General features: G+C 44.2%; 2 protein-coding genes across 2 annotated transcripts in view; one reads left to right on the forward strand and one right to left on the reverse strand.

Annotated features, from left to right (window-relative positions):
• The window catches only part of LOC105868904 (uncharacterized), a 28,892-nt gene extending 18,065 nt beyond the window's left edge, over positions 1-10,827 (forward strand). The window contains exon 4 of the mRNA XM_076004910.1: positions 7,393-10,827. Within this exon, the coding sequence (XP_075861025.1) occupies positions 7,393-9,122 (1,730 nt within the window). The 3' untranslated portion in view covers positions 9,123-10,827. The remainder of the gene's footprint in view (positions 1-7,392) is intronic.
• Positions 10,828-13,982: 3,155 nt separating this feature from the next.
• Positions 13,983-23,635, reverse strand: LOC105868912 (uncharacterized). Its single transcript, XM_012760317.3, has 7 exons — positions 23,414-23,635; positions 22,884-22,951; positions 20,734-20,821; positions 19,820-19,846; positions 19,318-19,444; positions 18,963-19,052; positions 13,983-17,766 (listed from the first exon to the last, which is right to left on the reverse strand). The coding sequence occupies exons 4-7, from the start codon at positions 19,835-19,837 to the stop codon at positions 16,538-16,540; spliced, it is 1,464 nt and encodes a 487-aa protein (XP_012615771.1). The 5' UTR covers positions 19,838-19,846; positions 20,734-20,821; positions 22,884-22,951; positions 23,414-23,635; the 3' UTR covers positions 13,983-16,537.
• Between the last annotated feature and the right edge of the window lie 1,485 nt (positions 23,636-25,120).

Genomic DNA, 25,120 nt, shown 5'->3' on the forward strand with positions numbered 1-25,120 from the left:
GATCTGCCATGAAGCTGGACAGTGAGTGAGTGACCTGTGCCATTGGTGGGTGTGGGGACCCACCTAGGAACTCTATCATCTTTGCCCATGGTTGGGCTCAGCCCTGCCTGCAATGTTAAGAATATATAATGACTGCACGTATTTGTCTGAGTAGTCACAAAGAACAGATGTAAAATGTTGATAGCCTGATAAGAGATCTATTTTTAAACATGCATTTACATTAATATGAGACATCAAGTAGGTAACTAGCATTTAACATGAATCTTATATGATTGCTAAAAGGAGAATACATAAAAGAAATGACATGAAAAAATTGTAGTTTTTTCCCAATTTCTCTTTTAACTTTTATAGCAAGAAACTTTAGAGTTGAACTCCAATTTTTACTTTCTATATGAATGTTGTTTTCATTCTTGCTAACACAACATCCATTCTGCTGCCCATGGATCAAAGAGTAAGTATGACCTTCAAGTATTATTATGTAAGAAATACATTTTATAAGGCTATAGCTTATAAGGCTATACATTTTATAAGGCCAAAGACAATGATTCCTCTGATGGATGAGCAAAGAAAATTGAAAAGCTTCCAAAAAGGATTCAATATTCTAAATGCCATTAAGAACATTCATGATTTGGCCGGGCACGGTGGCTCACGCCTGTAATCCTAGCACTCTGGGAGGCCGAGGCGGGCGGATTGCTCAAGGTCAGGAGTTCGAAAGCAGCCTGAGCAAGAGCGAGATCCCGTCTCTACTATAAATAGAAAGAAATTAATTGGCCAACTAATATATATAGAAAAAATTAGCTGGGCATGGTGGCGCATGCCTGTAGTCCCAGCTACTCGGGAGGCTGAGGCAGAAGGATTGCTGGAGCCCAGGAGTTTGAGGTTGCTGTGAGCTAGGCTGATGCCATGGCACTCACTCTAGCCTGGGAAACAAAGTGAGACTCTGTCTCAAAAAAAAAAAAAAAAAAAAAGAACATTCATGATTCATGGGTTGAGGTCAAAATACTGACATTAACAAGAGTTTGGAAGAAGTTGATTCCGACCCTCATGGGTGACTTTCAGGGGTTCAAAACTTCACTGGAGGAAGTCAGTGGAGTTGTGGTGGAAATAACAAGAGGACTAGAATTAGAAGTGTAGCTTGAAGATGTGACTGAATTGCTGCAATCTCATGGTAAAACTTTAACAGAGGAGGAACTACTTCTTATGGATGAGCGCAGTAAGTGGTTTCTTTAGATAGAATCTACTCCTCAAGAAGATGCTGTGAGCACTGTTGTAATGGACAGCAAAGGACACTATTAAATAATCGTAGTTGATAAAGCAGCAGCAGGATAATTAAAGAAATTCTACGGATAAAATGCTATCAAATAGCAGCACATACTATAAAGAACTCTTTCATGACAGGAAGATTCAATTGATGTGGCAAACTTCACTCTTGTCTTATTTTTAAAAATTACCACAGCCACTCCAACCTTCAGCAACCACCACCCTGATCAGTCAGCACCATCAACGTCAAGGCAGGACCCTCCACCAGCAAGAAGATTGCTGAAGGCTTAGATGATCCTTAGCATTTTTTAGAAGGTACTTTAAGTTAAGGTCTGTATATTGCTTTTTTAGACATAATGCTGTTGCACACTTAATAGACTACAGTATAGTTTTTTGTTTTTTAGTTTAGTGTTTTTTGTTTTGTGGTTTTTTTGTTTGTTTATTTTATTTTTTATTTTTTATTTTTATTTTATTTTATTTTTTTTTTTGAGACAGAGTCTCGCTTGTTGCCTAGGCTAGAGTGAGTGCCGTGGCGTCAGCCTAGCTCACAGCAACCTCAAACTCCTGGGCTCAAGCAATCCTGCTGCCTCAGCCTCCCGAGTAGCTGGGACTACAGGCATGCGCCACCATGCCCGGCTAATTTTATATATATATTAGTTGGCCAATGAATTTCTTTCTATTTATAGTAGAGACGGGGTCTCGCTCTTGCTCAGGCTGGTTTCGAACTCCTGAACTCGAGCAATCCGCCCGCCTCAGCCTCCCAGAGTGCTAGGATTACAGGCGTGAGCCACCGCGCCCGGCTTATTTTTTATTTTTTGAGACAAAGTCTCACTCCATTGCCCTGAGTAAAGTGCTGTGGCATCTGTCTAGCTCACAGCAACCTCAGACTCCTGGGCTCAAGTGATCCTCCTGTCTCAGCTTTCTGAGTAACCGGGACTGCAGGCAACAACCACCACTACCACGCCCGGCTAATTTTTTCTACTTTTAGTAGAGAAGGGGTCTTACTCTTGCTCAGGCTGGTCTCGAACTCCTGAGCTCAAGAGATCCTCCCAACTCAGCCTCCCAGAGTACTAGGATTACAGGTGTGAGTCACCGTGTCCAGCCCTATAGTATAGTTTAAACATAACTTTTCTCTGTACCAGCCCTATAGTATAGTGTAAACATAACTTTTCTCTGTAGTGGGAAACCAGAAAATTTACATGACTCGCTTTATTGTGATATTATTCACTTTATTGCAGTGGTTTGGAACCAAATCCGCAATGTCTTTGAAGTGTGCCTGTATTTATTACCTCAGTTAATATCCTTTAATCATTTAAGAATGACAGAAAAAATAACTACATTTCTAACAATATATAATGTAAAATTAACATTCAATTCCTCAGAAGCTGTAATGTTTAAAAAATTAACATTCAAAATCCTTAGAGATATTAATTTTTAGAAATTATATAAATCTTTAAATTATACTCAGAAAGACTAAGTAGACAATGTTTATATGTCTACAGAATTTTACAGTATTGTTGGGATTTCTTTGTAATAAGAATCCATGTGTAAAGGGCACCATTTTTAAAGATTTCATCACATTTAAGTAGTAACTCATCTTCACGTTACATACTCATGCATTAAATCCCAGTTTAGATGAAGGTCACTTTATTATTAAACCCAATTTAAGAAATAGAAACAGCATTAGCTGTTTGGTATGAAAAGGCCAGGTCTTCACATGGATTAAAATGTGCCATGTCTATATTTCACATACCTATTGTCTAGATTGTCTAGTAACAGTTCAATTAGCATGGACTAGAAAAACAGTCACTTTTAAGTGTACTTAAATTTCCATAGAGGTTTTCTTTATTTCAATCTGGTGTTTCAGACAATAACATTTTTAAACTGAGAAATGTAAATTTTTTCATCTTTTTTATTGTATTTTTTATTATTTAATATAAAAAATTTCATATCTTATTTAGATAAAAATCTTAAAATTATTATCACCCATTCCCAGAAAAGTTCGGCTTAAAGTGAAGAAGAATTTTCCCAGCTCCAACATGGAAGTCCTTGTTTTTAACCAGACACACTGTACCCTCTTGTAGGAGAACATGGGTGTTCTGACCCAGAGTAGCCAGGCCTCCCTGTGAGCTTGAGGGTAGAACCCTAAGGGGTCACTCTGTTTAGCCAGTCCTGGGGAGGGGAGTCTGTGAAGTGAGAAGCATCCACACTTTCCTTTTCAGGCATATACATATTCCATGTGCATATATACAAACAAATACACACACTTGTATGTGATTTCTCTCCCATTGTCTATTTGTGCTTGGTCATTGTCTGCAATGGGGTAGATTTATAAGTCTTAGTATGCAATAGAGATAGTCACCCCACCTTGCTGTCTGTCTTCAGTGGTGTCTTGCCTATTTTTGACCTTTTGCATTTCCATATTAGTTTAGAATCAGCCTGTCAAAGAAAAAAATATTGGGATTTTGATTGGAGCTGCATTAAATCAATTTGAATAGTGGATATCTTTATAATCTGAATATTTAAGTCATGAACATGCTATATCTCTTCATTTTTTAGTGCTGAATTTCGCTCAATAATGTGTTATAATTTTATGCAAAGAGGTCTTTTATCTCTTTGGTTAGATTTATTCATAGGTGTTTGATATTTTTTTGATGCTAATCATAGATAGTCTTTTTGTCCTTATTTTTCCAATAAATTACTTTTATTTATCCTTCATATTATAGCCAGGGCATTATGTTAATTATTTTCTTTAAAAATGCTTTTTATTGAAATATACATACATAAAAGTATACCAATTATATCACTTACTGAATGTTCACAAGTCAGACCCAGCCATGTGACCAGCACCAATGAAGAAGCAAAACATCATCTGCACCAAGAATCAGGACTGCTCCAAGGGTAACTACTGAGTTCACTTGGTTTTGAACTTTTTATAGGTGGGATTGTGTGGCATATACTCTTTTTTTTTTTTTTTTTTTTTTTTTTTGAGACAGAGTCTCGCTTTGTTGTCCAGGCTAGAGTGAGTGCCGTGGCGTCAGCCTAGCTCACAGCAACCTCAAACTCCTGGGCTCGAGTGATCCTTCTGCCTCAGCCTCCCGAGTAGCTGGGACTACAGGCATGCGCCACCATGCCCGGCTAATTTTTTATATATATATCAGTTGGCCAATTAATTTCTTTCTATTTATAGTAGAGACGGGGTCTCGCTCTTGCTCAGGCTGGTTTTGAACTCCTGACCTTGAGCAATCCGCCCGCCTCGGCCTCCCAAGAGCTAGGATTACAGGCGTGAGCCACAGGGCATATACTCTTTAATGTCTGGATTCTTTTACTCAGAATTATGTTTATGAGATTTATCCATGCTGCTGTGTGCAGTTGTGGCTCATGCATTGCTGTATAATCTTCCCTGATGTAGCTATACCATGATTTATTCATTCATTCTACTGTTAATGAGCATCTGGGGAGTTTGCTATTTGGGTTTAAATAATACTTATTTTAACTGTATTTTCTAGCTATTTCTAACTATATTTTATACATAGAAATATAACTAATACTTGGATTTTATATGTGACAAACTTGAGAAACTCTTATTCTAATAATTTACCTATAGATTATTTTTATTTTCTGTGAATTATGATTTTATTTCTTCCTTTCTAAACTTTATATGCTGTATTTATTTTTGTTGTTTTTTACTGTCTTTTAAGCTGAGTGTAATGTTGATTGGAGCAGTGGTGATGGGCAGATCCACCCTCTAGTGGGGCTTTGCACAGTCACCCCTTTCTTGGGTTGTCATGTTTGTTGTTGGCATTTTGTAGATACCAATCTTATATTAAGGAAGTTTCCTCCCGCTCCTAGTTCCCTAAGAGTTTTTGTTTGTTTTAGCAGAAACGGGTATTGAATTTTTATCAAAAACTTTTTTTCTGCATCTGTTGAGATAATCGAAAAATTTTTCTCCCATTTTCTCAAGGGCAGTGAGTTATACTGATTGATTTTCCTAATGCCGTACTAAACTTGCATTCCTGGAATAAACCCAACTTGTTTATGATGTGTTATCCTTGTTATATATTAATGGATTTGGCTTGTTAATGTTTTATTTGGGTTTTTTTACATCCATAATTGTGAATGAAATTGGCCTTAAATTTTCTTTTCTCATACTGTTATTGTCAAGTTTTGGTATCAGAGTTGAATTAACCTTACAACAGGAGTTGGGGCATATATCATCTCTTCTTATTTTCTGAATGTAACTGATCAAGAATAAAAGAGAATGAACAAATAACCAAAATGAAAGAGGAGCTATCAACACAGATACTATAGACTATAATAAAAACATATTTTGAACACATTTATGCCAACAGTTTTGGACATTGGGATAAAAAGTATAAATATCCTAGAAAAATATGATTTTTCAAAATTGACACAAGAAAAGGTTAATACATATTTTGTTAAGTATTAAAGAAATTGATTCATGGCCAGGTGCAGTGGCTCACACCTGTAATCCTAGCACTCTCAGAGGCCAAAGCGGGAGAATGGCTCGAAGTCAGGAGTTCAAGACCAGCCTCAGCAAGAGCGAGACCCTGTCTCTACTAAAAAAAAAAAAGAGAGAGAGAGAGAGAAAGAAATGACCTGGACAACTAAAATTATATAGACAAAATTAGCTGGGCATGGTGGTGCATGCCTGTAGTCCCAGCTACTCAGGAGGCTGAGACAGAAGGATTGCTTAAGCCTAGGAGTTTGAGGTTGCTGTGAGCTGGGCTAATGCCATGGCACTCTAGCCAAGGCAACAGAGTGAGACTCTTGTTGAAGGACAAGAGTGGAAGGAGGGAAGGAAGGAAAGAGGGAGGGAGGATGGAAGGAGAAATTGATTCGTGATTTAAAATCCTTCCTTAAAGAAAATGCCAAGCCCAGATGGCTTTACCAACTTGTACCAAACATTCATTTAATGAAGAAATAGCAGCTATCTTACTTATATTTGCAATAGAAGTTGGTTTATGCTGTACATATAATTTTAAAACCTGATTTTTCACTTTATAATATACCATAGACTTTTAATTTAATTAATATATATCCTTCTGTCATATAATTATAATGGCAGAATGGTATTCCATTATGTGAGTATTCTATAATTGGTTTAAACTACCTCCTATTTTTGGACAATTGTGTTCTTTATTGTTTCCCCACAAATTATAAAGAGCTCTTCATCTGCTCATAGTCGTCATTTCTTTGTACATTTGACTATCCACTTAGGGTAAATTTCTAGAAGAATAATTTTAGAGACAAAGGGTGTGTAATGTATCAATTCTTTTGGTACATATTGCCAACTTTCCCTTTTATTTTTTTATTTTTAGTTTTCTACCCCTCATCTTTCCCTTTTAAAAGTCATATTTATTTATAGTTCCACCAACAGTATGTGGAGGTGTTTGTTTCTTCAGTTCTCTTCAGTGCTGAGTATTATTATTTTTTTTAAAGTTTTTAGCATAAACTCCAAACCTCCACTTTTTTGCAGTGCCTTCCATGTCTGTCCCCTGGCTCCTGCTGCCCCACTGTCCCCCTCACACTTCTTGCTTGAGCCATCATGAGGCTCTTTAGTTCTTGAATGTGATTATTTTGCCTGCCCTGGCTAACTTGTCCTTGTTAGGCTTCAGCTTGAACCTCATTTCCTCCTGGTATATTCTCTGATCATGTAGACTAGGTTGGAGGCCATGATGCATTTCTACATATTTCTAAATAGTTTCCATGTCATATGGTTTATTATTCTTCTTAAAAATGTATTTGCTTATAGATCTACCTGAATGGAACATAAGCTTCATGAAATCAGACACAGTATTTGTCTGCCTGTTATATTCCTTACCTAGAACATGCTGGCCTTCTAAATATTTGTTGAATGAATGAATTTGCCAATTTTATAGGTGAAAACTTATAATTTGTTTTAATTTCCATTTCTTTGGTAACCAATAGACTCGAATATTTTTATTCTGTTGATTGGCCATCTTTAGTTCTGGATTCTACCTGTCACATATTTTTCTACTGGAGTATCTACCATTTGCATAATGATTTATAGGAGCTTTTAACACATTATGGATATAATCCCTCATGGATGATTTTCTCTAGTAATTCATTTATGTTTTTGTGTAACAGATTCTGAAATTGGGACTGAGAAGAAACTATCCATTCTAAACCAGAAATGTTCTGAAGAAGTAAAAACTCCAGAATTTATATCAAGAAGATTCTTAAGGGGTAATCCACAGGCATCTGATTTTCAGGAAGCTTGGGACCAGGAGCATAAACTAGAAGAGCACCTGGCAAATGCTGTTGGGCAGAATTTGAAGAAACTTCATCTTTACAAAAGAGTTTTTATAAAAGAAACTGCTGTGGATAAGGAAAGCTCTCCAGGAGAAGAAAACCAGAAGTGTAGTGCATTTGATAGAAATTTGAATCTGAACCAAAGTGTTGTTAGACTTCAAAGAAATAAAACAGGAGAGAGAGTCTTTAAATGTGATATATGCAACAAAACCTTCAAATATAATTCAGACCTAAATAGGCATCAAAGAAGTCACACAGGGGAAAAGCCTTATGAATGTGGCCAGTGTGGCCGAGCCTTTACTCACAGCTCAAGCCTTATTCTGCACCATCGAGTTCACACTGGAAATAAACCATTCAAATGTGATGAATGTGGGAAGACTTTTGGGCTCAATTCCCACCTCCTTCTCCATCAGAGAATTCACACTGGAGAGAAACCTTTTGGGTGTAGTGAATGTGGGAAGGCCTTCAGTAGAAGCTCAACTCTTATTCAACATCGTATAATTCACACAGGAGAGAAACCTTATAAATGTAATGAATGTGGGAAAGCCTTCACCCAGAGTCCCCAGTTAACTCAGCATCAGAGAATTCACACTGGAGAGAGGCCCCATGAATGCAATCAATGTGGGAAGGCCTTTAGTCGGAGTTCAAGCCTTATTCAGCATCAGAGAATTCACACTGGAGAGAAGCCCCATAAATGCAATCAATGTGGGAAAGCCTTCAGTCAAAGCTCAAGCCTTTTTCTCCATCATAGGGTTCATACTGGAGAGAAACCCTATGTATGTAATGAATGTGGCAGAGCCTTTGGTTTCAACTCTCACCTCACGGAACATGTAAGGATTCACACTGGAGAGAAACCCTATGTTTGTAATGACTGTGGCAAAGCCTTTAGTCGGAGTTCTACTCTTGTTCAGCATCGAAGAGTTCACACTGGGGAGAAGCCTTATAAGTGTGTTGAATGTGGGAAGGCCTTTAGCCAGAGCTCTCAGCTCACCCTACACCAGCGAGTTCACACTGGAGAGAAACCCTACAAATGTGGTGATTGTGGAAAGGCCTTTAGCCGGAGGTCAACCCTTACTCAGCATGAGAGAATTCACAATGGAAAGAACCCTCGTAAATGCAGAAAATGTGGTCCAGCTTTTGTTCATGGCTCTGGCCTTATACCAGATGGACAGATTCTCCCTAGAGAGAAATGTGGCAGAGACTTCAAACATGGTGCAAACTTTGTTCTGCACTGGATAATTCACACTGGTGAGAAATCTTTTGGATGTAAAGAATGTGGAAAAACTTTCAGTCCCACCTCACAACCCATTGAAGATCAGAAAATCCATGCTGAGCAAAAACCCTACAAATATCAAGAATGTGGAAAAGCCTTTGGTGGGGGTTCTACCCTTATTCAACATCAGGTAACTCATACTGTTGAGAAACCTTATCATCCCCCTGTGTGTAGGAAAGCCTTCATCCAGAGTTTGCAACTCACACCAAATCAGCGAACTCATGTTGAAGAGAGGCCTCCTTTAAATGATGGATCTGAAAAATACTTTATTCATATCAAAAAGATTTTCTAAGAATCACATTTTTCATATGATAAATGTGGGAAACAATTTAGCAATTGTTCATCTTATGTTGGATAGGATGGCATAATAAAAGTTAAGTGAGGTCTAAATATTACAGGCAAACCAAAATAAACATTTCATATGACTATTAAAGTCATTATGTTTGAAAGTAAACGAGAGAATTCATTCTGGAAAATAAGGCTATCTGTGTTAAGGTTGTGGTTGTTCTCAAGAGGTGAGCCATGTGATGCTACATTCAAATATGAATGGAGGGCATGAAAAGTCAGCCCACCTGATTCTGAATCTACCCTACATGATTTCCCTCCAGTCTTATCTCTTCTTTTCCTATCTAAGCCTGGGCTTCTATGTGAGTATTTCCAGTTTCAGTCCTGCACACCTGCCTCCAGGTGTAGCACAGAGAACTTTGGCCAGTCAGGCAGACTCAAACCTTATTCCATCAGATGTCTGGCCCATCTCCCCCACAAAGCTACATAGTAACTGCAGGTGGAGTTCCCTCCTCACTTGGAGCCCCAGTTTTTGCATTTGTAAAATGAAAGTTGTTTTGTTTTTTAGTTTTTAAGGAATTGTCCATTTCATCAGAGGAGGGACATCAGGAGCCAGTAAAGGAGGGGGCTGCCAAGTAGCTCCACTTTTGAAAACGTAATTACTAATAAAGTTTTTTTTTTAAGCTAGGTTTATTGTAGTATGATTTGTATACAATAAGTTCACTCTTTTTAGTGTATAGTTCTGTGGGTTGTATAGCAACCACTTCAATCAAGAGAGAGTATTCCTGTTACAACCCAGAATTCCTTTGTGCATGCCTGTGATCAGCCCTTCCTCACCCCGAGTCCCTGGAAACCACTGGTTTTCTGTCCTATAACCTCACCATTTCCAGAATCATACTGTGTGTAGGCTTTAGAATCTGTCTTCTTGCACTTAACATAATGCATTGGAGACTCCTCTATGTTGTTGTGTATATCAACAGTTCATTCCTTGTTATTGCTTAGTAGTATTCCATTGTATGGATAGAGCAGTTTGTTTATCCATTCACCCATTAAATGATATTTGGGTGTTTTCAGTGAGGGACAACTATGAATAAAGCAGCTATAACCTCTAACTACATGCTGTTTGTGAACCTGACTTTTCAGTTCCCTTGGGAAAATAGCAAGGAGTGGTATTGGTGGGTCACATGGCCAGCTTATGTTTAACTTGTTAAGAAACTGTTTTCCAAAGTTTTCACTGACAGTGTATGAGAATTTAGTTGCTTTGAATCCTCACCAGATCTGGTATTGTCAGGTTTTTTCTTCTAGCCATTTCAGTGGGATGTAGTGGGATCCGTGGTTTTATTTTGTATTCCCCATTAACTGTGGTTTGATCCATATGCATCTATTTAAACGATTTCACTGGGAAGTTTGAAAAACACTGGAGTAGTTCATCTCTAAGGGCTGATAGTATCACCTCTGAAATCCTGATTTTCAATTCGGAGACTCCACCTGGAAGAATCTTCTTTCCAATCCACTTTTCATTCCCTCTAGGCCCAATATTAGCCCCTTTAAGGAGCTTTTCTTAGTCAATCTCTCCTATCTTCATTATGTTTCCTTAGAGAATTTGGGGTTGCTTTTGCGTCTGGTCTGACCTTCATCCTGTGGCTTGCTGCACTTATTCCCCCATTCATGTTCTATCATCCCTGCTACATTATTGAAATTCTTAGGCACAGAACCCCTTCTTTTTTTTTTTTTTTTTTTTTTTGAGACAGAGTCTCGCTTTGTTGCTCAGGCTAGAGTGAGTGCTGTGGCATCAGCCTAGCTCACAGCAACCTCAAACTCCTGGGCTCAAGCAATCCTACTGCCTCAGCTTCCCGAGTAGCTGGGACTACAGGCATGCGCCACCATGCCCGGCTAATTTTTTCCTGTATATATTAGTTGGCCAATTAATTTCTTTCTATTTATAGTAGAGACGGGGTCTCGCTCTTGCTCAGGTTGGTTTCAAACTCCTGAACTCAAACGATCCGCCCGGCTCGGCCTCCCAGAGAGCTAGGATTACAGGCGTGAGCCACCGCGCCCGGCCGAGAACCCCTTCTGAGTGTGGGAAAGGCCATCCCTATGAGGTCCATGTGGAAGGATCTGCATGTGCACAGAAGAGGGAGTGGAGAGCACAGGTTCATGAAGAAGGTGCTGCCCACCTCTGATATGGATTCACTCTGACCTCAGGGAAAGCATCAGATCTTCCTGGGTCTCTTTTTCTCCATCTCTAAAGAGAGGATAAAAATACTTGCCCCACTTAGCGTATGCTTCAGAAAGAGAATAACTCTCCTATTCTTATATCCCACAGCACAACATCATATCCCCACATCATATCCACTCATTTTATTTTACTTTCTTTTCTTTTTTTTATTGGGATGGTATCTGGCCCTATCTCCCGGGCCAGAGTGTAGTGTCACAATCATAGCTCACTGCAGCCTTGAACTCCTGAGTTCAAGTAATCCTCCTACCTCAGTCTCCCGAGTAGTTGGGACTACAGGCATGCACCAGCATACTTGGGTTGGGATGGGATGTTTTTCTTAGTTTTGAAAGATCTGATTCTAGATGCTTTTAATATTTCCATGTGCTTGTTTGAGGATATTTACTTCAGTTTTGTGTGTTACAGTTTTCTTGTGCTCCCTTGGCTTCCTAGGACCCCCAGCTCCATCTCTTAAATTTTTGGACACTATTGAGCATCTCTTTGTGCAGCTGGTGGGGTTTTTCCTAGTCTGCCATTAAACAAGGGCTACAGTCCTTTGGGACTTCAGCTTTTAACAGGGGCGCAGGTTCCAACTACCCTAGAGTTACCCAGGGCACTCCAGCCTGTGTAATAGAGTGGAGGACTCCATCTGAGAAAAAATAAAGAAAAGAAAAGAAAAGAAAAAGAGGGAAGGAAGGAGGGAGGGAGGGAGGGAGGGAGGGAGGGAAGGAAGGAAGGAGAGAAGGAGAGAAAGAAAGAATGAAAGAAAAAGAAAGAAAGGGAAGAAAAAAGAGAGAAAGAAAAGAAAAGATGTCCCATCACATCCTGCCTCCCAAGAAAAAGAACGGGAAGAAATGCAGGGAGAGATGGAACATAGGAAGGAAATTACAGACAAAACCACCCTTTTGAGCCATATATTCAACCTACTTCTAAATGGTTCAAGAAAAAATGAAAGAGAAATGGTAAAATAAATGTAGCAAAAGTTAAGAATTGGTGAGTCTGAGTTAAGGTTATTTGGGAGTTCTCTACATTATTGCAACTTTTAAGTTTGAAATTATTTCAAAATAAAAAGTTTGGGGAGGCCAGGCATGGTAGCTCACGCCTGTAATCCTAGCACTCTGGGAGGCCGAGGCGGGCGGATTGCTCAAGGTCAGGAGTTAGAAACCAACCTGAGTAAGAACGAGACCCCGTCTCTACTATAAATAGAAAGAAATTAATTGGCCAACTAATATATATAGACAAAATTAGCTGGGCATGGTGGCGCATGCCTGTAGTCCCAGCTACTTGGGAGGCTGAGGCAGCAAGATTGCTTGAGCCCAGGACTTTGAGGTTGCTGTGAGCTAGGCTGACGTCACGGCACTCACTCTAGCCTGGGCAACAAAGCGGAGACTCTGTCTCAAAAAAAAAAAGTTTGGGGAGATTTTGGTCAAAGGATACAAAATTTCATTTAGGAGGCATAAGTTCAAGAGATCTATTGTACAACATGGTAACTATAGTTAATGTATTATTTTCTTCAAAATTGCTAAGATAGTAGCTTTTTTTTTTTTTGAGACAGAGTCTTACTGTAGCTGGGGCTATAGTGTCATGGTGTCAGCCTAGCTCACAGCAACCTCAGACTCCTGGGCTCAGGCAATCCTCCTGCCTCAGCCTCCTGAGTAGCTGGGAGTTCAGGCATGTGCCACCATGCCCGGCTAATTTTTTTCTATATATTTTCAGTTGGCCAATTAATTTCTTTCTATTTTTAGTAGAGACGAAGTCTTGCTCTTGCTCAGGCTGGTTTCAAACTCTTGGCCTTGAGTGATCTTCCCTCCTTGGACTCCCAGGATGCTAGGATTATAGATGTGAGCCACTGTGCCTGGCTGAGAGTAGATTTTAAATGTTCTCACCAGAAGAAAAGATATGTGAGATAATGTTTATGTTAACTAGCTCAACTTAGCCACTCCACAGTATATACATATTTGAAAACATGTATAAGATAGATACAATTATTGTCAATTAAAAAAAATAAAAATTTCAAAATAGTTTAAATTAAAAAGCTTTAAAATAAACAAAAACAAGTATCCTCTCTAAGTCTATGTGGTCTAAAAGTAAGAGGCTGGGTGAAGTGGCTCATGCATGTAATCCCAACACTTTGGGAGGCTGAGGCAGGAGGAAAACTTGAGCCCAGGAGTTTGAGGCAGCCTAGGCAACATAATGAGAACCTGTCTCTTAACATTTTTTTAAAAAAATTAGCCGGGCATGGTGGTGCACACCTGTAGTCCCAGCTATTATATTTAGGAGACTGAGGGAGGAGGATCCCTTGAGCCCAGGAGTTCAAGGTTAAGGTGAGCTATGATTATGCCACTGCATTCCAGCCTGGGTGAAAGAGCAAGACCCAGTCTCTAAAATATAATAACAATTATAAATCAAATTAATATGTTAAAAAAGTTGAATGTTTAACTTAAGCTAGATGAAGAATATTAGAGTAATCTAAAGAAAGTAGAAATTAATAATAAATGAGATGGCCATGCAAGGTGGCTCACACCTCTAGTCTCAGCACTTTGGAAGGCTGAGGCAGGATTGCTTGAAGCCAGGAGTTCGAGACCAGTCTGGGCCACGTAATGAGAACCTGACTCTACAAAAAATAAAAAGTAACAATAGACGAGAGAAAATGAAATTTTAAAAATGGAAATAATAAACTGGATAAATAAAAAAAGCAGATCCTTTGAAAACTACACCAAAACTACAAGTGACAAAATAAAAATATTGACCACATCAAAACTAAGAGCTTCTGTGCTACAGTTGATACCATCAAGAAAGTGAAAAGACAACCCACAGCATGGTGCTGAGGGATCTGTATCCAGAATATAGAAATAACTCGTACAATTCAAATAACTCAATTTTAAAATGGGCAAAAAATTTGAATAGACATTTCTACAAAGAAGACATACATATGACCATTAAGCAAGTGAAATGATGCTCAATATCATTAGTCATCAGGGAAATGCCAATCAAAACGACAATGAGATACCACTTTGTACCAGTAGGATGGATCAAAGTGATCCTACCTACCAGCAGGTATGATCAAAACCACAGATAATGACAAATGCTTCAAAGATGTGGAGAAATTCGAGCCCTCTTGAATGGCAGTTTATATGAATGGATGCAGAATGGAAATGTCAAAATGGGGCAGCTACTTTGGAAAACAGTTTGGCCCTTCCTCAAAAAAGTAAAACCTAGTGTCTTAGTCTGCTTGTGTTGCTATAAAGGAATACCTGAGGCTGGCTAATTTATAACGAAAAGAGGTTTATTTGTCTCACAGTTCTGCAGGCTGTACAAGCAGCATGGCGCTGTCATTTGCATCTGCTGAGGGCCTCAAGCTGTTCCACTCATGGCAGAAGGGGAAGGAGAGGTATTACATGCAGAGATCAAATGATGGGTGGGGGGAGAGAGAAAGGGAGGGAGATGCCAGTCTTAACAACCAGCTCTCACAGGAACTGAATAACTCATTACTGGGAGAACCGCATCAAGTCATTCATGAGGGGTCCGCCCACATGACCCAAACACCTCCCATTAGGTCCCAATACCAACATTGGGGATCAAGTTTCAACATGTTTGGAGGGGTCAAATATCCAAACCATAGCACCTAGAGAAACAGGATTCTCAAATCAGTCTGAGGCTTTCTTTGGTGGGCAGATGCTGCTCTACCATCTATTTCCTTCAGGCCCTTAGCCATCTTCATGCACCCAGCTCCTTGTCAGCACCTTCTTCTCTTGGTCAGAGGGCTACCCTGGGGCCGCAGAGATAGAAAGCTTCTGGCTGGAGATGCAAGGAAGTGTGTCCCCACCCCCACACACACATATTCATTCTGAAGTACCCTCAGGCTCTTAAGCGGGCGAGGACGGCCTCTTCCTGGAAAGTGCAGGCCTCCTGGCATGGCCCTTCCACACGGGGCCACCATCACATCCGCTGCCATTTCTGGACAGGCCGCAGATGCAGGCCCCTGGGGCTGTGCGGGAGGGCAACACTTGGCAGGCAGCAGGGCTAGTCCCCAGAGCCCCAGGCAGTTCCCACTTCCCGAAGGAAGGCTGGAGCTGTAGGGTACCAGCGCGCCCCAGAAGTGAATCTGTGTAGGGGCATGTTCTGGCCACCCTAAGATGCGTGGATGACTGCCAACTGGGTAGTTCTTCTACTTTGGTGGGGCTAGGCAAGGGGAATGAGGCCACTGGGAGTGCCTGCGGTCATTCCTCTTTTCCACCCTTGCTTCAAGAATTTATGGAGAAGCTTTTCTTTGTCAGACCCAGTGGAATAGGGGGAGATAGATGCCAAGTGGTTACAGTGGCTGCCCTGATGGTTGTGCAGGGTCATCCTAGTCAGGCTTTCAGCCTCATCCTGGGCCAGAGACATGGCTCGGGGAGGCAGCAGGTGTGAGGGCCAGGGTGTGAAACGCACGTGCGTGTGAGAAGGCCAGTGTGGTAACAAAATTAGGTTTGGTTTCTAGAAGCTCACTCTGCCCTCTGTGCAGGGGCTGGGGCGATGGGACAGGGTGGCTAGGGGACGGGGACAGCGGGACCATGGCAAAAGTCCAGGCAAGGCAGGAAGGCAGCAGTGAGATGGAGCAGAGGAGATACAAAGTGGAAGGATGATGGAGATGTTGACGGGCAGCAGGGGTAGGACTCAGGTATTGGTTGGTGAGGCGGGAGACAGAAGTCAGATAAGTCTTCAGATGTTCTGACTTAACAACTTGGGCCTCATGGTTCTGAGGAAGAGCTCTGGGCCTCCTGAGTAGCTGGGACTCCAGGCATGCGCCACCATGCCCAGCTAATTTTTTCTATATATTTTTAGTTGTCCTGATAATTTATTTCTATTTTTAGTAGAGACGGGGTCTTGCTTTTGCTCAGACTGGTCTTGAACTCCTGAGCTGAAACGATCCACAGGTCTCTGCCTCTGAGAGTGCTAGGATTACAGGCATGAGCCACCGCTCCCAGCCCAAAGCCTTCTTTATATCCATTACATCCCATATGAATCATCTCATTGTGAATAATGTGTGTCCCCACTAAGAGCTTTTCCAACATTGACTACATCCACAGGTGTCCTCTCTAGTAGGAACTCTCTGACATTGTATGAGTCACAACGAAAGGTTTTTGTTGCATTCTTGGATGCTTTCCCCTCCTGTATGAATTGAAGAGTCCCTCTCCAGTAGTATTTGTGAGATGGTGACTGAAAGGCTAGCTCACACTGAAAGCCTGCCCACGTTCATTTAACTCATATGCACTCTCCATAGTGTGGATAACCTGATGTCTAATAAGAGTTGAGCTCTGGCTGAAGCATTTCCCACATTCACTACATTCATGGGGCTTCTCTCCAGAATGTGTTCTGTGGTGGTGAATCAAGTGTGACATCTGAATAAAGCCTCTCTTGCACACGGTGCACACATAAGGTTTCTCTCCAGTGTGTATTCTTTGATGATCAACCAGGTGTGATGTTTGACTGAAGCCTTTTCCACACTCATTGCATTTGTAGGGCTTCTCTCCAGAATGCATCCTTTGATGGTGAATCAAATGTGATGGCTGACTGAAGCTTTTCCCACACTCTTTGCATTCAAAAGGTTTCTCTCCTGTATGAATTCTCTGATGTTTAATGAGATTTGCTTTCTGATTAAAGGCTCTTCCACACTCATGACAATTATAGGGCTTCTCTCCAGTATGTATCAATTGGTGTTTAGTAAGATTTGAATTCCCACTAAAGGCTTTGCCACACTCATTACACCTATATGGTTTTTCTCCAGTGTGAATTCTTTGATGTTTAGCAAGCTTTGATGTCTCCCTAAAGCCCTTGCCACATTCATTGCACACATAGGGTTTCTCTCCACGGTGAACTTTCTCATGTTGTAAAAGGAGTGAGTTGTGATTAAATTTTTTCCCACATTCCATACATACATAGGGCTTCTCTCTACTATGAATTTTCTGATGTCGAATCAGGTGGGAGTTCTTGCTGAAAGACTTCCCACACACATAACATCCCTGGGTCTTCGACCTACTGGGACCTGTCTGGGGTCCACTGAGGCCTGCCTGACATGGAAAGCCTTGGTCACTCAACCTCAACCCACTGGCTTTCTCACCTGGCCTGTCCCTTGGAGGTACAACAGGCTTTGTGCCCAGAGAAAAGCTTTTCTTCAGTTTGTTACATTGTTGGTATTTCTCTTCTGTATTGGTATTAAGCGGGGAGCTGACCAGTTGCCCCAGACCTCTTTTTTGGGGAAAGAACTTCCTCCTAGCCTTTATTGTGAATTTTTTCCATGAATGTTCTGCTCCTTTCTCAGACCTACAAGCTTGTTGAAACTCAAACGTCTCTGGATTACCTTTTGGGAAAATTTCCTGAGTTAGTCCTTGTAATTCTTCTTCAGAAGATTTTTCCTTGGGACTTGATAGTTTGTACTTTGTCTTGACCTGAGATTCTGAAAAGAAGAACAGAAATTTGAAGTTTCCCTTTAAAGGGGAAAGGAAGTATTCACTTTTATGATTGAGCCAAGGCAAATTTCTGTGCAGCTTGTATATCTCCTCTGTTAACAACTTTATTCCATGAATCTTATATCATGGTTAGTTATATGGGTCCATCTCTCTCCGTACTGTGAGATTCTGAGGGCAAAGGCTTTCTCACAGTAGTTCTTATAGCATCTTGGTGGCAGTGTGCACAGAGTAGGAATTGGCAATTCAAGAAATGTTCATTTCAACAATGTTTGCTGGGTGGCTCCATCTGCCAGGCACTGCTCTAGGGGCCCAGGACTTGGTAATGAATGAAGTCTCCCTGCCCTCTGGCGTCAACATTCTAATGTGGTGACCAACAATATGGTTGGACATGGGACAGGATAGAGAATTTCCTCCTCAAACTAGAATGTTCTTCCCAAACCAAAATGCAAACTCCATGGACTTGGTTTTGCTTACTCTTAACTGCAGACCCTTGATGAATGCCACACAAAATATGTGCTCATGAGATAAATGGCTGAAAGGCAGGAAGGGGTACCTCTGCTGGGGGGCGTGTTCCAGTGTGACCAGAATGAAGAATTCTATTTATACTTATTTTTCTTGAGACAGAGTCTTGCTCTGCCGCCCAGGCTGGAGTACAGTGGCAAGATCACAGCTTACTGCAGTCTCAAATTCCTGGACTCACAATGATCCTCCTGCAGCAACCTCCCAGGTAGCTGGGACTACAGGTGCATGCCACCATGCCTGGCTAAGTTTTCCTTCCTTCCTTCTTTCTTTTTTTTTTTGAGATGGAGTCATGCTATGCTGCCCAGGCTGGTCTCGAACTCTTGGCCTGAAGTGATCCTCCCGCCTTGGCCTCCCAAGGATTACAGGCATGCGCCACTGCAGCCAGCCCTGTTTATACTTTGATATATAAGTGCTAATCAGTTCATCAGGTGAGACTCTGGTCACCAGTAGAAAATGAATTCTACCTGAGTAGTGGCACACAGCACATCACAGTGGGCTTACACTTCCCCTTAGAGGGAAAATTCGGGGCTAGTAGGAATGAAGATAGTAAAAGACAATTAGGTGTCCCCCACCACTCCATGCCACACCCCCACTCAGTATCCTTCCAGCCCCTGCACACATTACACGACAGCCTCCCAGAGACACCTACCTCATCACTCACCTGAATGGGGAAGCTCTGGAAGGGCCACAACCCATGGCATCTCCCCCTTCTCTAGCTGGGAGATAACCCTGGGTCTGGACACTGGAAAACCTGTTCATCAAGAAGGCAATGGTCAGTGGTGGACAATCAGAGCTGCCCTCACCAAGGGCCACAGAAGCTGAGAGAGGAAGGGGGCTCCAGAGGAGGTTCAGAGAGAAAAAGGAATGGAGGATGAGACCACTGGGCACCCCCTGCTGGGACAAGGGCACTCCATATGGACTTGGGATATTTGGCCTATTGGATATCAAGAGAGCCCAGGGGACCAGTGATCTGTGGTGAGGAGCAGGGGCCTGAGGCCCCACCAGGGTATGCTCACCCAGAGCCTTCAGGTTGTGGTAGTTCTCCAGCATCACATCATGGTAGAGCGCTCTCTGATGCAGGCTCAGGTGCTGCCCCTCCTCCCGAGTAAAGTACACAGCCACCTCCTCAAAAGTCACAGTGTCCTGGGAACCACAGGTACTCACAGCCCAAGAAGCCTCACCCCTCCCTGAGTGGCAGGTGCACCTTGAAGCTTAGAGTGCAGTTCTAGCAAAAGGCTCTGTGTGCATCTCCCAGCTTTCTAGGCACATGTGTGGGGAAAGGGCTAGGGTACAGGGTGGCTGGGGAAAGGGTGACTATGGAAATGCAGAGCCCTCAAAACTGTGGGCTCTCCCTCAAAGTCCTGCACCTGCTCAGCTGGTGAGAGCGGGCAGCCAGCAAGGTTGGCGGGAACAGGGTAAGAAGAATCTGTTCTTAGAGCACCAGGGGTCTGCTGGGCAAGAGCTCCAGGCTGCAGGAGAGGGGCCCTGGACAGCACCTGCTCCCCGACGCCAGCTCACCTGGGGCTTGACTGCCATCACAGGCTCCTACAGGGAAGGAAAGATGGGGGTGTCAGCAGGAAGGCCAGATTTGTTCTGTAAACTTTGGATTCAGTCAAAAGGTCACACTCAAGGAGGCCACACTCCAGAAGGCCATATGTGGCCCCAAGGCTGCAGGTTCCCCACCCCTGCACCTTCTCTCCTGAGCCCAGTGCCACTACGGGAGCCCCCATGCAAGGAAGAGTGACACTGCAGCCGCCCTTGCTTGGATTTTGAGGATCTGACATCACTGCCCTCCCCCAGCCACCGCACTTCTCCAGCCCACCTGCTCCTGAGCCCTTGGCCACCGCCACTGCCACCGCCCTCACCAGGGTCAGCGGCCAGGCCTGCTCTCTGCTCAAAATCAGTGCCTTGAGCAGGCGAGGGATGCCCACAGTGTCTGAGTCGGGGTTTGTAGAACAATCGTGCGTCCTCAGCCAGTCACTTCTCCTCTTGGAGGCGCATCTCCCCGCCTGGCACGAGGACTGCGAATGTCCCTGCAGTGTGAGGCCAGGCCTGGAGGCCAGACCTTCTCCAGAGCAGCGCATGCGCTGCAGCAACCCCTACCCCTAGTCCTACCCTCCCAGCCCTCCCGTCCGTCACTGGTCTCCTCTTCTTCCTCAAAGCCCCTCACAGCCACCCCTGTCCAACCTCAGGTCTCGGCTCCAGACCATCACTGCCAAGGAGAGGGAACCCAGCACCAGGGAGGGAGGCACAGAGAGAAGAGAGCCCCAAGGGGAGTGGGAGATGGTGGGGGGGAGCAGGGGAGGGAAGAGGGGTCAGTGGGGGCACAGCTAGGGCAGGTGGGCAGCTGGGTGAATGTGCACGGGGGCCTGGGGCGGGGTACAGGCAAGGGCAGGGCAGGTGGGCCACTCAGCCTGACATTGGCCACTCACCTACGGATGGCCCTCTTCTGCACCTCAGTCACGCCTGCGTGACCCCCTCAGGACAGGGCCTCTTCACCCTCTGGGCTGTGCCTCCAGCCTGTAATCACCATGTTTGGGCTTGTCTCAGGATTGCTATCTGGAGCCAGTGTCTGGCTGGCTAGCTCCAGACACTGTGTCCCGTTGCCCCTTGGACGACTGGAGCTGGCTTCCAAGCCTACCCAGGGTCCCCTTCTCAGCATCTTATAGCAGGACCACTCACTTGGGGATAGGATTCTTGCTCCCCACCTGCCCCTCCAAACCCTCCACCATGAATGGAAGGCACAGTCCAGTGGGGGAGAAAGACATCAATGAAATCAACACACAAATAAATGTAAATTTCAACTGTGAGAGACAGATGGAGTAGCAGGACCCAATGAGAGGAGACTGGACCTGGATGGGGAGGGAGGTGAGCAGGTCAGGAGGTGAAGGTTAGGCTGATACCTGGAGTGTGAATGAGAAATAACCAAGTGGAAAGCTTATAGGAAGAAAAGCCCTTAGGGAGGCCCAGGGGCTATGGGAGCAGGAGGAAAGCCCTGTATGGAGGCCAGCCACCAGCTTGGCCAGGCCCTGGGCCGTGTTAACGATTGCTCTTCATTCTAAGAGTATGGGAAGTGACAGTTACATTACAGCTTTGCAAAGATCGCCCTGGTCTTTAATCAATGGCTCCTATTTGCAAAGGAGAAAAATATGCCTTTACAATGGCCACAGTTGGCTGGTCATCACCTCAACCACCTCTGCCTAATGGAGAGTAGAGACCACATTTCCACCCCTCATGTATGAAGGGCTCCAGATCACATCCAGAAGTGGGGCATACCAGAGACAGATCGCCACATGTGGTCACAAGTCAGTGTCATAAAGAGAATCAAAAAGCAGGGAGACTGTTCCAAATCAAAAGGGCCTAAAGGGACACAACTAAATGCAAGTTGGGGTCTTGATTAGCAAATGAATTAGGGAAAAAAACAGCTATAAAACACATTTTAGAGATAATTGAAGATATATGAGCTATCTGACCACGGAACTGTTAAGTTGCTCAGGTGTGGCATGGTATTGCAATCATGTAAGAGAATGTCCTCACTTTTAGGAAATAGCTGAGGTACTTAAGGGGGTGTTATGATGTCTACAAATTACAGTTGACCCTTGAACAATACAGGTTTAAGCCGCGTGGGTCCACTGGTATGTGGATTTTCTTCCACCTCTGCCACCCCTGAGACAGCCAGACCAACCCTCCTCTCCTCCTCCTCCTCAGCCTACTCAACATGAAGATGATGAGGATGAAAACCTTTATGATGATCTACTTATGAATAGTAAAAATATTTTTTCTCTTCCTTATGATTATCTTAATAATATTTTCTTTTCTCTAGCTTACTTTATTGTAAAAATACAGTATATAATACATATAAAAACAGGTGGTAATCGACTGTTTATGTTATTGGTCAGGCTTCCAGTCAACAGTAGATACTAGTATTAATAGTTTAGTTTTGGAGAGCCAAAAGTTATATGCAGATTTTCAGCTGTGGGTTGGTCCTCCTAAGCCTCACGTTGTTTAAGGGTCAACTGTATTTTCAAGTTACTCTTTCTGCAACAAAAAGTAAAATATGCAAAGATAATAGCCAGTGTGGAAATGTCAACAATTGCAAAATGCAGGTGAGGGTGTATAGTGTTTGTTGTATTAAATACTATTCTTTCAATTTTCTGTAGGTTTAAACATTCTCAAAATTAAAAGCTGGGAGCAACAGAAAAGACAGCCTTGGCTGCCTGTAGAGAGGAGTTTGGAGTGAGGAGAGGACAGAGAGACTAAAGGGCCCATCGCAACGCTCCATGTCTACAACTCAGAGGCGCCTCCTGTCATCATTGTCGCGTGGCACAAGTGAGGCCACTGATGCTGAGAGCAGGGTCCTGCCCAGCTCTGCCTCCATTTCCCTCTTAGCACCTCTCCCTGGCCCCACCACCCCAGCTCTCGGACCCAGAATTGGCGTCGGGTAGAGAGAGCAGGGCGACTCCCAGAGATCTTGGGTGAAGGCATCACCCGTAGGGGACTGGATGTGAGATGAGAGGCTGAGGGAGGAGGACCCCTAGGTAGAATGAATGAATGAATGAACGAACGAATGATTTTCTTTCACCTCTTGTTCACTTAGTGTTGGGAGGCGGTCCCAGAAAGACTCCAAAGTGACTGGCACCACTGAGACTTCTGTAGGTGAAAGTGGGGGAAAGGCAGGGCCGAAGATGAAGCCAGCGGTGGGGGTCTGGCCTGTCCCTGGACCTTCGCTAACCATCATCCACTGCTGACAGCCTGACAGACCCAGCCCTGTGACCATGCAACCATGCCCCTCACCTTTCATACATCCTGCGCCATAGCCAGGCCCCCACGCACTCACAGACCCACCTGGTGACCCTACCCTAGGCCTTCGTAGACCCCGCCCTGTCTCCCCATCCCCACCCCTCCAGAGGCCACGCCCCGTGACCCCGCCCCAACTTTCCGGAGACCACGCCCCATAACCACACCCCTTGTGACCCCGTGATCCCCACAGCCCCCAAGCCCGTGACCATGTCCACACAACTTCCACTTCCGGGTCCCGTGACCACGTCCCACACATTCCGTAGGCCCCGCCCCGTGACGCCGTCTGCGCCCCCCACACACACACACTCACACCCTTCGTAGACGCCCTCCTAGCGCCACTGGCCCTTCCCCGGAGCACAATGTCATCATGTCCCTCAACAGGCCCGCTCCGCGATCTTGCCTCTCCCGCGTCGCTCGTGGGCCTTCACTAGCGTAGGCTCGCGGCGTCCACAGGAAAGCCGGTGCCAGGAGCTGCTAGTCCGTCAGACTCACCGCCCGACCAAGCTGCACAGACCGATCCGCTGGACACATGCCGGAAGTGAGGCTTGCCCGGCCGCTCTAGGAAGCAGGAAAGACCGAGGTCTCGGTGGTTATTCTCTTCCCCTAACCCCTTCACTGGTTCGCGGGGAATAGGAGCAAATGGAGAGAGATTGGATACCCACGCTCTTACCTCCCTTCTTTTCTAGCCCAGTGGTCTTTTCGGGTCCGAGTATGACCTAGGACATCTTTAGGAGTGGAGACTTTGAGATGGGTGGTGTCCGGGACCCATGAGAATCTGGGAAATTGGCGCCTTCCGTAGGAAAAAACAATGAGGTAGTCGGTAGGGCAGAGGGGAACTGGCGCCTGTGCATGCGGCTGTTGAGGCTCATAAGGAAATGGACCCTCTTTGCTCACTGAATGTTTTTTACCGATGCTTTTTACTCATGTGTTGTGAAATGTGGCCCCGTTGGGCTCCCAGAATGTAAATCATCCTGGAAGAAAAGGATGAGATTAATCAAGAAAGAATTCTTGCTAGGCGGGTGGCTCACGCCTGTAATCCTAGCCCTCTGGGAGGCTGAAGCGGGAGGATCGCTTGAGGTCAGGAGTTTTAGACCAACCTGAGCACGAGTGAGACCCCGTTTCTACTAAAAATAGAAAAAATTAGCTGGGCGCAGTGACGGGTGCCGGTAATACCAGCTACTAGGGAGACTGAGGCAGGAGAATCTCTTTAGCCCAGGAGTTGGAGGTTGCTGTGAGCTAGGCTCATGCCACGGCACTCAGCTGAGCAACAAAGTGAGACTCTGTCTGCGGAAAAAAAGAAAGGAAGGAAGGAGGGAGGGAGGGAGGGAGGAAGGAAGGAAGGAAGGAAGGAAGGAAGGAAGGAAGGAAGGAAGGAAGGAAGGAAGGAAGGAAGGAAGGAAGGAAGGAAGGAGGAAGGAAGGAAGGAAGGAAGGAAGGAAGGAAGGAAGGAAGGAAGGAAGGAAGGAAGGAAGGAAGGAAGGAAGGAAGGAATTCTTACTTCATTCTTTGGGTATAGCAAGCTTCTTCCTGAATGAAAGTGGGTCTAACAGGTTGGGACATGGTTCACCATAGTGAAGAAACATGACTTCTAGCCTGAAGAAGATACCCCAAGACTGGGAGAAGGTGATAGGATGGACACAAAGAGCCTTAATGGATTTTATTGTGAGGCTGTGAGGCATCTCCTTTCCTCCTCAACACCTCGTCCATGGTGGAAACAAAAAGTTAACCTGCAAACTGATCCAGCTCCCCAGGCCCCTCCAGCATCCTCCCAGCCCTCCAGTCTGGCCAGCACCCCCAGCCCCCTCCAGCATCCTCCCAGCCCCACCAGCATCCTCCAGTGTCCTACCCACCCCCCTCCAGCCCCCCAAACCTCCCAGTCCTCACCCCCTTCCAGCGTCCCCCTATCCCCTGCAGGGTTCTCCCAGCCCCTACCTCAACCCCACAGCCCCCACAAGGGGCTGAGAGGCGGGGTCTCCTATATCTCTCCTGGAGGCACTGAGGTGTTGCTCAGAGCAAGGA

The sequence above is a fragment of the Microcebus murinus genome, chromosome 7, assembly GCF_040939455.1.
Source record: "Microcebus murinus isolate Inina chromosome 7, M.murinus_Inina_mat1.0, whole genome shotgun sequence".
Taxonomy (NCBI): Eukaryota; Metazoa; Chordata; class Mammalia; order Primates; family Cheirogaleidae; genus Microcebus; species Microcebus murinus.